Genomic DNA, 13,312 nt, shown 5'->3' with positions numbered 1-13,312 from the left:
GAAAATTTATTGTAAATAAAAGTAGGCAAGAAATAAACATTATAGGTTAAGCAATGAATTATAAATCAACTTCTTGCATTTCTTTTTACACACATTCATTTCTCTGGACATAGTCTAGCACCACCAACAGCAGCCTGAACACGGAGGAAAATTTAGCTGTGGCTCAACCACTTATCTCTTTGCTGCTCAAAGGCTAGGATGCTATATTAATTGTCAACAAGCACCCTACACTTGAACGGTGGCTTTCTCATAGTATAATATCCTACAGCAGTAGATAATATTATTTGTTCAAAGACATTAACTGCACAGCCCCCCAAGGCTTTTCCCTCCCACCCACTGATACCAGGTTTGGCCACGGTCATATATAGGTTTGTTTTTGTCTTTGTTTTTTAAGACGGGGACTCACTCTGTCACCCAGGCTGGAGTACAGTGGCATGATGATGGCTCATTGAAGCCTCTATGTCCTGAGCTCAAGAGATCCTCCTGCCTCAGTCTCCCACGTAGCGAGGACCACAGATACGTGCCACCATGCCTGGCTAATTCCTTAAGTTTTTTTTTTTTGTAGAGAAAAGGTCTCACTTTTTTGGCCCAGGTTGTTCTAGAACTCCTGCACTCAAGTAATCCTTCTGCTCGGCCTCCTAAAGTGCTGGGATTACAGATGTGGGTCACTGTGCCCAGACTGGAATGTGTGTAGAAGACACATGTGCCACTTCCCAGCAGAAGCTTTAAAAGCCACTGTGTGGCTCCGCTATTTTCTCTTTTCCCTTGGCTATGTCCCAGACTAGTCCTTCAGACTCAGTACTAGAATGTAGAAGATGTAGAACAAAGTCCCAAACAACAATGGACAACACATATGAGAAATAAACCTTTGTTGTTGTAATGCACTGAGATCTGGGGTGTTCCTACCACAAATTAACCTAAGCCATCTAATACCCCAATGTACCAAAGATAATCTGGGGGCTGGTTCTCATTCTATACTCACATTTCTTCTATTTCCCTCCTCCTCTATCTCCTTCCCACTTCCTATCACCATCATTGGAAGTTCTTTTAGACTACTGCCACATGCTTTTTTCATCTTTATAAGCCCATAATCAGCTCGTTAAATACAGATCCTGTCTTCCATCTACTCTTCATGCTAACCTATAGCTAGCTTGTTTCTATCTCTACCAGATCCCTTCTAGCATCCTCTCTACTAATCGTACCAGACTCTCTATACTCACTAAGGCTCACTGTAAACAAACTCCCTCATGTTCTCGAATGCTTTCTATCTTCAGCTGACCCTTGAAGAACAAGGGTTTAAACCACACAGATCCACCCAGATGCACATTTTCTCAATAAAAGTTACAAAGAGTGTATCTGCCCCCTCTGCCTCTGCCACCCCTGAAACAGCAAGACCAATCCCTCTACTTCCTCCACCTTTGCCTACTCAACTTGAAAATGACAAGAATGAGGCTTTCATAAGAATCCACTTCTACTTAATAGTAAGTATATTTTCTCTTCCTTATGATTTTCTTAATAACATTTCCTTTTCTCTAGCTTACTTTGTTAGAATACAGTATATAATACATAAAGTATACACAGTATGTGTTCTTCTATTGTGGTTATCAGGAAGGCTTCCACTTAACAGCAGGCTATTAGTAGTTAAGTTTTTGGCTAGTTAAAAGTTATACACCAATTTTTCAACAGGGGTTGGTGCCCCTAACCTCCATGTTTTTCAAGGATCAACTGTACTTGCTTTATTGCATACATGACAGAATCATTTATCTTAAATACTCTAGAAAGGGAAAGAAAGATCTTTCTTTAATCCCTTTGACTCATGGAATCACCATGAGGAGTGAATTAATCTTTTTCCTTCCTATGTAATTTTTTTTGGGGACAGAGTCCTATTATGTCGCCAGGATGGAGTGCAGTGGCATGATCTCAGCTCACTGCAACATAACCTTGTGATCTCCTAACCTTGTGATCCACCTGCCTTGGCCTCCCAAAGTGCTGGGATTACAGGCTTAGCCACCACACTCAGCCTCTCCATGTAATTCCTAAACATGCTGATGTCCAACTTTAGTTTTTTGAAGCACTATCATATCCAACTTTACCAATCTCTCCCCAATGATCTCCTGACTTCTGAGACTCTACTTTTCCTTAAAGACTTTAGGACCAGTTCCAGAGTTTTCTGCACCAACTAATTTTCTGTCATTATTCTTGGTGGAACCTGGAGGCTCCTACATACAATACAGTTCCAACCTATCAACAGAGAGCCTATCTTTCATTCCTTCACCCTTTATAAGCCATATTCCTGCTGTTCTCCTGCACTCTTCTGATTCTCTATCTTACATTCAGTTTATTTTCACCTCCTATAAGGTTCTTTCCCTGTTCATTACCACCTTATTCTTCAAATATTTTCCCAATCTCCCAGTAAGAATTAACCTCTCTCATGGCTGGGTGCAGTGGCTCATGCTTGTAATCCCAGTACTTTGGGAAGCCGAGGCCGGTAGATTGCTTGAGCCCAGGAGTTCAAGACTGGCTTGGGCAACATGGTAAAATCCCATCTCTACTAAAAATACTAACAAAACCTAGTTCCAAAATACATGAGATAATGGTGGACACATTACTTTGAATCATTATACAACATAGATACGTATCAAAACATCAAACTGTACCTCATAAATAGGTATAATTACAATGTATCAAATAAATAAATATTTAAAAAGAGAATCTTCCTCCTTTTGTGGCTACAAGGTGCCTCCCCAAAAAAAATCCTCTCCTTACTTTTAAGTAACCGCACTCCAGTTCTTTGTGAAGAACAGCCATTTTTGCTCAGCTAAAAAATTTTCTGTTTCCCATGCACTTATGTGTAGTCCTGTGACTAAATTTTAATAATGAGATAAAAATGAAAATTATTCTCTCATTTTTTTCTTATATCCTCAAATGATGATGTAATAATTCTACAGTGTGGCTGAGAGCAGTAGCTCATTCCTACAGTCCCAGCACTTTGGGAGGCTGAGGTGGGAGGACTACTTGAGCTCAGGAGTTCTAGATCATCTTGGGCAACATAGCAAGACTTCATCTCTCCTATAAATGAAGAAAAAATTAGCCAGGCGTGGTGGCATGCATCTGGGGTCCCAGCTGCTTGGGAGGCTAAGGCAGGAGGATTGCTTCAGCAAGACCCTCTCTCAAAGAAAAAAAAAAAATCAAGCCGCCCACCTTGTACATGTGCCATTAACGAGGTGGCAGCAGCGTGCAGGTGCTATGGGGCTGAGCCATGTGCAGGCCATTTTCTTTGACCTGTACAACACACTCATTGACACAGCTGTGGCGAGCAGAAGAGGCATGTTGGAGGTGATAAAGCTCTTAAAATCAAAATACCATTATAAAGAGGACACTGAATTCACCTGTGATAAAGTTCAATTAAACTCAGCAAGGCATGTCCTCATCATTACAATACATACATTACTGATCTAGGGAATCCACACTGGGAAGATGCAATCCAGGAAACAAAACGTGGTGTGGCCAATAGGAAACTGGCTGAAGAATGTTACCTCCTTTAGAAATTACACATTTACAGCACATGACAGTAATTTCAGTGAGTTGTCAAAGTCATGCTCACTGAAATTAGAAAGGTGGTCTGCCTACTTTTAGCAATGAATGGGGTCAGACAGATCCAGAGGGAGAAGACTGAGGGTTGTGCCTGTCAGTCCTATTTCCAGGCTGTTGTAGGTGAATAGCAGAGAGAGGCCAGCACCTTCCATATTTTATTACTCTTGCAGTCTCCTTGAAGTACAACCTGTGGACCGTGTGATGGTTGGTGACATGTTAGAAATGGGCACACAAGGAGGCCTCAATGCAGAGTTGAAATCCACAGTATGGATCAATAAAATTGGAACAGGAACACTGAAGTCCTCCCCAGTTCTGCATTACAGTTTCTTTCGTGCTAGAGTTACCTGCTCTCTTAGAAAGTACAGACCACAAAGTCAGTATGTCCTTTTAAAACACCTAAAAGGGCATGATTATGCTAGAGTCAATTTGCAGGGTTTGAACTAAAAGAACTTAAGTCTTTCTGCATACTATGGGCCAGTTCTAAGAATAATTTTACTTATGATTTAAATTAAGAGCCAATATTGTGAAGGTCCTCCCAACTCAACTGTTTTTAAGTTTTCACAACCAACCACTAACTGGTATTTATACCTGAAAATTCAGATTGCATTAATACAAGTCAGTAGTGTGGCCCAGAAAACTTGAGGAAACGTTCTTTGCTAGTCTGTGACTGAGATTTTAAAAATTATTTTATTAATCTTTTAGTATCTTGGTTCCATATCAAGCAGGATAGATTACACATAGATGCAAAAATGTAATGTTTATGTTCTTGCTTAAAAATAGATATTTTAAAAGAAGAGCTGTTCTAAAACATAGAGACTTATCGGAGCAACCAGATTTGGTTAATATGAAATAAGTACTAAGTCACATGCAAATCAAGGCATTTCATAGTGAAATTTTGCATATTTTCTTTTTAAAAAATAAACCCGTATTTTTGCCTACTTTTGATACATACTTTTTTAATACTATGATTCTGATTTTCCTGTATGACCCTTTTTTGCGGGATGAGGGGCAATTTTTATGTGGTGTGTACATGTCAAATAGATTCCTCCAGTTAAAAAAAAAGCTGTTAAAATCAGCTGGGGACCGTGGCTCATGTCTGTAATCCCAGCATTTTGGGAGGCCAAGGTGGATAGATCATATGAGGTCAGGAGTTTGAGACCAGCCTGGCCAACATGGTGAAACCCTGTCTCTATTAAAAATACAAAAAATTAGCTGGGCTTGGTGGCACATGCCTGGAATCCTAGCTACTTGAATCAGGAGAATCGCTTGAGTCCGAGAGACGGAGGTTGAAGTGAGTCAAGACTGCACCACTGCACTCCAGCCTGGTGACAGAGTAAGACTCAGTTTTAAAAAAAAAAAAAAAAAAAAAATGGCCGGGTGTAGTGGCTCACAACTGTAATCCCAGTACTTTGGGAGGCCAAGGCAGGTGGATCATTTGAGGTCAGGAGTTCGAGACCAGCCTGGCCAACATGGTGAAATCTCATCTCTACTAAAAGTACAAAAATTAGCCAGGCGTGGGGGTACATGCCTGTAATCCCAGCTGCTCTGGAGGCTGAGGCAGGAGAACTGCTTGAACACAGGAAGGCAGAAGTTGCGCCACTGCACTCTAGCCTGGGCAATAGAGTGAGACACTGTCGCAAAGAAAAAAAAAAAGCATGTGCTGCTTCTTTACCATGACATTTTCACAGTGAGTTTGTAGCTTTCTTGTAGTTTTTAGTTCTTATGGAAATATTTCCACTATCTTTTCCCAGACACACAATGGGGTTGAGGGAACTAGACTGTTTTGCTGGAGATAAATGCAAGCCACATGGCACCAAAAAGTATTTTTCTTCTGTGGATCCAGAGGAAAATTCCCTTGATGGGGGCCTATCCATGGAACCTCTTGTTTGTTCTCTACTGACAGTGGTTTCACCCATGTGATAAACCTAACAGAAAAGAAGGTTTTGCAGCATGACACTGGTACAAAAACAGACATGTAGATCAATGGAACAGAACAGAGAGCCAAGAAATAAGGCTGCACACGTACAACCATCTGATCTTTGACAAAGCTGACAAAAATAAACAATGTGGAAAGGACTCCCTATTCAACAAATGGTGCTGGGATAACTGGCTAGCTACATGCATAAGACTGAAACTGGACCCCTTCCGTACACCATATACAAAAATCAACTCAACTTAAATGTAAAACCCAAAGCTATAAAAGCCCTGGAAGACAGCCTAGGCAGCAGGAGCATTCTGGACTTAGGAACTGGCACAGATTTCAAGACAAAGAAGCCAAAAGCGATTGCAACCACAACTGACAAATAAAATCTAATTAAACTAAAGAGCTTCTGTGCAACAAAAGGAACTATCAATGGAGTAAACAGCCAGCCTACAGAATGGAAAAAAAAAATTGCAAACTATGCATCTGACAAAGGTCTAATATTCAGCATCTATAAGGAACTTAAATTTACAAGAAAAAAACCCCATTAAAAAGTGGGCAAAGGACATGAACACTTTTCAAAAGACATACAGGTGACCAACAAGCATACGAAAAATGGCATAAATCACTGATCATTAAAGAAATGCAAATCAAAACCACAATGAGATACTATCTCACACCAGTCAGAATGGCTATTTTTAAAAAGTCAAAATATAACAGATGCCGGTAAGGTCACAGGGAAAAGGGAATCATAATATGCTGTTGGTGGGAATGTACATTTGTTCAACCATTGTGGAAGACAGTGTGCTGATTCCTCAAAGACCTAAAAAACAGAATTACCATTTGACCTAGCAATCCTGTTACTAGCTATATACCCAAAAGAATATAAATCTATCATAAAGACACATGCCCATATATGTTCACTGCAGCACTATTCACAATAGCAAAGACATGGAATCAACCTAAATGCCCATCAATGGTAGACTGGATTAAAAAAAATATGGTACACACACACACACACACACACACACACACCCCATAGAACACTAAGCGGCCGTAAAAAAGAATGATTATGTCTTTAGTAGGAACATGGATGGAACTAGAGGCCACTATCCTTAGCAAACTAATGCAAGAACAGAAACCAAATACTGCATGTTCTCTCTTATAAGTGGGAGCTAAATGATGAGAATACACAGACAGAAAGGGGAACAATAAGCACTGGGCCTGCTGGAGGGTAGACGGTGGGAAGTGGGAGAAGAACAGAAAAAATATTGGGTAATAAGCTTAGTACCTGGGTGATGAAATAATCTGTGTTACAAACCCCCTTGACATGAGTTTATCTATAACAAACCTGCACACGTACCCTGAAACTAAAAGTTTAAAAAAAAAAAGTTAGGTTTTGCTATGAGCCATTTCCAGAGTGCCATTTTAATACTTCAGTGGCTCTTTTTACGGTTACCATCTGCCTTAAATCTGTTTTTCATATTTTTGGAACTATATCATCTTTCACAAATACCTGCTTCATTTCACTTGGAGCTTAATAATTAATGGTTCCACAGCAAGGCATCATCTTACAACCACAGAATTTTTCCTAGACCATTAGGCTAGACAATCTCATGATTACACTAACCAAACCTGGAGTAAAATGGTTGATAAAGGATAAAAGGGGTTATCCAATGGTTAATATAATTTGGGTTGATTTTTGAAAGGTTTTTCTCTTAACTATTGTATAAGAAACTACTAATGTAATATATTAGATTGTACGTTGGACCACATATAGCTATGTCTCTAAGATTAATACTCAAAGAATCAAATTCCAGGTTGTATTTCTCTGTAAACCTATTTCTTTAGCCAGTTGTTTTCTGTCTACTGCCAAGAAGCAGGATTCTCTGCCTTGTGCAAATACTCTTTTGTGTTTACTTCTTACTCTTGATTTTTAAAAGTGTGACTGTGTCCAAAGCTGTCCCAGGACAGTTCAGTGCTGCTGTAGCACTGAACGGGCATGAAAAGGGTCTGTCTGGAGTTCCAGGCACAGTACCCATATGGCCTTGACTATATTTCGGCTATTTAAAAGTTAGGTTGGAGGATTTTGGTAAAAGCAGTTATGAGTGTGATTGCTCTAATAGATTGGTTGGCATATGATGCTGAGGTGTTGTCCTTTTAGCTGTCCCACAGGATAGATATAGGCAATATCAAAGTCATTATACTATTGCAAAGGTTCATTGCTCTTACACGATGGAGGCAAATTTCAACAAGATAGCTCCCAGGATGTTAAGTGAGCAGTTCTACAGCAAAAATGAAGTAGGAGGAAAAAATGGAATAACTGAATAATATAATACCATATTCCATCAACACCTTTCCTTTGGGAAGAATTTTGTTATCTACCTTCTGAGTGGAATGCTACATAAAATATTTAAAAATACTGAAATAAGCCTATGATTTTTATTAATAATGCTGTTTTAAAATAATATTCCTTAAAATTTTTTAAATGATATAACAGTAAAAAAAAAAAAAATGGCCAGGCGCAGTGGCTCACGCCTGTAATCCCAGCACTTTGGGAGGCCTAGGCAGGTGGATCACGAGGTCAAGAGATCGAGACCATCCTGGTCAACATGGTGAAACCCCGTCTCTACTAAAAATACAAAAAATTAGCTGGGCATGGTGGTGCGTGCCTGTAATCCCAGCTACTCAGGAGGCTGAGGCAGGAGAATTGCCTGAACCCAGGAGACGGAGGTTGCGGTGAGCCGAGATCGCGCCATTGCACTCCAGCCTGGGTAACGAGAGCGAAACTCTGTCTCAAAAAAAAAAAATTTTACAATCATTTTAGATCATAAGGGCCATGCATAGAAGACTAGGCCCCTGACAATTTCATAGAGCCAGCATGATCAGCCTTACATAGCCTATTCCTGACTGCTTTTATATTAACAAGAAATAAATTTCCATGTTGTTTAATCCATTGAAAGTCCAGAGTTTTAATGAGTTGAACCTAATCCTACTTGACTTAACCATGATATAGTTTTTTTAATTGATGTAGTTTTTGAAGATGTATAATACCTTCTATCTCTTTATAGTATTCAAATGAGGGTAGAACACATATTTTGCTCATCTTTTGAGAGCAGACTGCTTTGCATCTAGCAGACAATGTGCACTGAACATGATCTTGATAAATGCTGAGTAGGCCTGTGCTCATAGTTTAAAGCACCTAGTATATTTCGTTTATATTTTCACTTACAAACAACAAAAATTCAAAATACTTTCACTGTAATTTCTCCAAAACAGTTAGATTTATTAAGTAGACCCTCTTTTTTTTTTTTGTTTTGAGATGGAGTCTCACTCAACATGTCGCCCAGGCTGGCAATGGCGCCACCTTGACTCACTGCAACCTTCGCTTCCTGGGTTCAAGCAATTCTCCTGCCTGAGCTTCCCAAGTAGCTGGAACTACAGGCGTTCACCACCATGCCTGGCTAATATTTTTTATATTTTCAGTAGAGACAGGGCTTCACCATGGTGGCCAGGCTGGTCTTGCACTCCCGCCTGCCTCAGCATCGCAAAGTGCTGGGATTGCAGGTGTGAGCCAGCATGCCTGGTCAAGTAGACCCTCTTAAGACTCTTATCAAAGACGTAAATTAAAAGAAAAAAATTCTTCGGGAAAAGCATCAATAGATGGGACCTTACATAATCACAGTTATTTTGTAAAGACTGATAAGTAGAAACTTCTCAAGAGTGTTCTCTAGACATGCAAAGACATTTTATTTCTATATATCATCAAATTATTCAGATATCTACACAAACCATTCCTTCAAATACAGCACCTACAGAATTTTAATAACTTCTGGTGCTAAAATTATATTTATTTTCTGTGAAGTGAGATGTTCTAGAAATGTTTGTAATATTTCTCACACTACCACTTAAATCCCACATCATTTTCAGAAGCTCATCTTCATCCTATACTAAACTTACATCATATTAAAAGAATAAGTTTAAAGGAAACTTTTGGAAAACAGTTTAAAGTAGCTATGTTAAAATTCTATAATTTGGATTATCATCTTTCTTTGTCAAAAACAGCAGTATCAGCTGGGTGTGGTGGCTCATCCCTGTAATCCCAGCACTCTGGAAAGCCAAGATGGGTGGATCACCTGAGGTCAGGAATTCAAGACAAGCCTGACCAACATGGAAAAACCCTGTCTCCACTAAAAATACAAAAAAATTATCCAGGTGTGGTGGCACATGCCTGTAATCCCAGCTACTTGGGAGGCTGAGGCAGGAAAATCGCTTGAACCTGGGAGGTGGAAGTTGCAGTGAGCCAAGATCGAACCACTGCACTCCAGCCTGGGTGACAAGAGTGAAACCCTGTCTCAACAAACAAACTCCAACAATATCTTAAAAGCAGTATCTCAGAAATCCCTTATCTAGGACTTGTCTATCCCTTAAAAGGTTGATCTCATAGTTCCAAACAACAGTCAACTATTTGAATTCCATAAAATGCTAGAATCCAAACACAGAGAACAGAGCACAAGAAACCTTAACAATTCATCAGCTGTGTGAATTGAGGCAAGTTACTTAACCTCATTGATTTCTTTTTCCTCAAAATGGAGACACAAGTACAATCTGTTCCTATGGCTATTGTGAGGATTAAACGAATAAATTTATGTAAACCACTCAGGAAAGTATATGATACACAGGGAGTATTATATAAGTGTTTGCTTATATCATTATAATCATTACTATTATTAATTGAAGGCTCAATGTTCCAAAGGCAACATAAGTCAAAAAATCTCTTCATTTTATAAATTAAAATAATTTGTAAAATATTATATAAAAAGTTTATTAAAGAGTATTTGTTTTAATATCACAAAAGGTTACACAAGCTAAATGAAATACTTTTTTTTTGGAGTCATCTAACAAAGATGGTGCCCCAAACTCTCTTGATTTCATAATCTAGTGGTTCTGTAATTTGACAAACACAGGACTTGGTGGCAGATAGGAAATTTAAGCCCTGCTGTTCATTGTTAATTCCAATTTATTGCTCACGCTTCTGACTTCATTGTAGGAAATGTCTATTTGTGGATTAGGTTCAAAATTCACCAAATACATATAAAAACATCTTTAGAATATACTTTATTAATAAATAAGCTCATAAAACCAAATTTAAAAACTGTCATGAATGAAAAAATAAAAATGGAAAATACCTGAGATTCATGTGGAATGAAGGAAATATTTATTTCTTTACATCTTCTTATTGACTTGGAGCAAGAAGCCTTAATTTTGTTAAAGAGATTATCAGGGCAAACTGAGGGGGGAAGAAAAAAAATTAAGCATATAGTTCTATCCAAATGTTTATTCCTTTTAAATAAATCATTCCAACATCCAAGAACAGTTATACATAATTACTGGCTTTCACAAAGTTATTATGAGGACATAAATAACATATAAATATTGTTTTTTGCTTTACGAAAGATATATATAGTCAAAAAGACTATAACAAAAATGTCATCTTTCCCATTCACATCCCCCATTATCTCAGATGTACTGCCTTAAAGATCTGCTAACAGAGTAAACTGAAACTGTTAGGAAGAAAAATCATGCCCAAGCTTATGACTTAATACATAGCAGCACTTTCAGGACATCTCGGAAATTTATGCTACTTTCCAAATTGCCATGTAGTGATCTATACTACAACCACACAACACAAATGGTTAATTTTTCCTTGAATTAAAGGCAGCTTCCTAACATTAGGAACTTCTAAGACACTATAATACTAAGTTCCGGAACTCAGAGCCAGAGTTTTTCCCTTTCATCAAAGAGTTTATCACTCCATTAGATCTAGGTTGGAACATCAACAACTGGCTCCTAGTATCTTTTAACATGATATTCTTCAGCCTTAAGATTCCTTAAGTTAAAACAAGGTTCATATTCATTAAATTTCATCAATTTCATAAACACGATGCTCTGTATAAGGTTACATTACAAATACTTACGGTGTGATGTTTTTAAAAATGCAAACTATTAGATATGAGATAAAAATTTATAGGAAAAATGATAAACTACTTAAAGTGAGGAACCTCTAATAGCAGAGACCTACACTTAACTTAGATAAATGATATTTTTATTTTGAAGTGTATTATGTAACATATACAGAAAACAGAATTGTATGTGTCTTTGGACTTCTCTGTGATTCTTTAGTTACCAGTTTTCTAAGTGATCATATGGCAGAGTAAGATAAATGTAATAAGAGTTTCTCTCTTTATATTTGCCAAACAGATGGCTGTTTTCTTCAGTGCCCTCTCAAAAGGTCTTTGTTTTTTTTTTTTACAAGAGAATCAAATCCCTAACTGAAACGCTGATTAAAAATATTTCTTCCTGTCACCAGCATAGGATTTGAGGGCTAGCCTCTCCACCTGTCCCTTGCATCCCAACAAAATGATTGTCTTTTAAAAGTAGTTGGGAATAGTTTCTTTTAATTTTCTATCACCTCAACATGAATTAGGATAAATATAATCTTATATTTTTAGATTCTTTCTGACCTAATTAGAATAAACGATAAACAGAAAATCACCAGGACTGAAATAATATAAAAAGTAAGCACTTTAATGACGTTTTGGGCTGAATGATTTTTAAAAAGTAGACACTTTAAAACTAATGGGATTTTAAACAATGAAGCAATAACTTTTTAAACCACTTACAGTCAGTGAAGTATATATATGCTGTTTTATACTTGTTCTCTGATTTACTCCCAAAATCACGTAAGAAACAATCTACAGACTTAAAAAGAAGGTTAGACGTTAATATACATTTTATTAAATATTAACTTAAATATGTTACCTTTTAAAATAAGTAAGGTTATTTTATTTCAGTGATAAACTAAATCCTTACTGGCTAAAATTTAATTTGTAAACTGATTTTTTTAAGATGCTACGTTCTCCAGCCAGTGATAGCTAATTACACAGCAAAGTAACAAGAATAAGGTAATACTGACCATTTTTGGTTTTGAAAAAAAAAAAAAAAGAGAGTAAGGTAATATGTATGAACATGGGGCTCTTAATTGGCCATGAAGCGGTCTAGGAAAACTGCAACAACACAGAAGACAAGACTACTGGAAGATAACAGATCAAGGAACTAGAAACCAACATACTGTAAGTATCATCTACATGGATAATGAAACCACCAAGACTTATGACTGGACCAGTGTTGAAGTCAGAGACCCTGACTGAGAAGCTTAAACTATCAAGTGATTAGAAAGACCCAAAGCTTGGTAGGTAACTGCAAGAACGAGAAATATACAATTTTGTATCTTGCTTCTGTCACATAACATTCAAATGAACATTTATCTAGGTCACTGACAACCCCTAAAAAAGTTATTTTTAATGGCCACATGGGTTTTCAGTTATTTATCACTTTATTCATATATTTCATTCATATATCATCATATGGTTTATTATTTATTAATGGTAAAATTTAATTAGGTTTATTTACAGCTAGAAACTTAGCTAGACCATTTATGTATTTCCTAACAATAAACTCTAAAATATAAAACTTTTTTTTCAGGTTCTTAATGAAAAATTACCAATTATTGGGCCGGGCGCAGTGGCTCACGCCTATAATCCCAGCACTTTGGGAGGCTGAGGTGGGTGGATCACGAGGTCAAGAGATCGAGATCATCCTGGTCAACATGGTGAAACCCCGTCTCTACTAAAAATACAAAAAAAATTAGCTGGGCATGGTGGCACGTGCCTGTAATCCCAGCTACTCAGGAGGCTGAGGCAGGAGAATTGCCTGAACCCAGGAGGCAGGGGTTGC

The 13,312-nt window shown here is 37.7% G+C and overlaps 1 protein-coding gene and 1 pseudogene across 4 annotated transcripts in view; one reads left to right on the top strand and one right to left on the bottom strand.

The window, feature by feature from the left end:
* Positions 1-13,312, bottom strand: part of STXBP3 (syntaxin binding protein 3) — a 75,846-nt gene that overhangs the window by 48,226 nt on the left and 14,308 nt on the right. For all 4 annotated transcript variants that reach the window (XM_035252348.3, XM_035252350.3, XM_002751162.6 and 1 more), the window contains 2 exons: positions 12,199-12,277; positions 10,705-10,805 (listed from right to left, as the gene is read on the bottom strand). In XM_035252348.3, the coding sequence (XP_035108239.1) occupies positions 10,705-10,805; positions 12,199-12,277 (180 nt within the window). The remainder of the gene's footprint in view (positions 1-10,704; positions 10,806-12,198; positions 12,278-13,312) is intronic.
* On the top strand, positions 3,247-3,985 carry LOC103794617 (N-acylneuraminate-9-phosphatase pseudogene; annotated as a pseudogene).

This window comes from Callithrix jacchus, chromosome 7 (assembly GCF_049354715.1).
Source record: "Callithrix jacchus isolate 240 chromosome 7, calJac240_pri, whole genome shotgun sequence".
Taxonomy (NCBI): domain Eukaryota; kingdom Metazoa; phylum Chordata; class Mammalia; order Primates; family Cebidae; genus Callithrix; species Callithrix jacchus.
The sequence above is the reverse complement of the archived record's forward strand: the minus strand, read 5'-3'. Positions and strand labels throughout refer to the sequence as shown.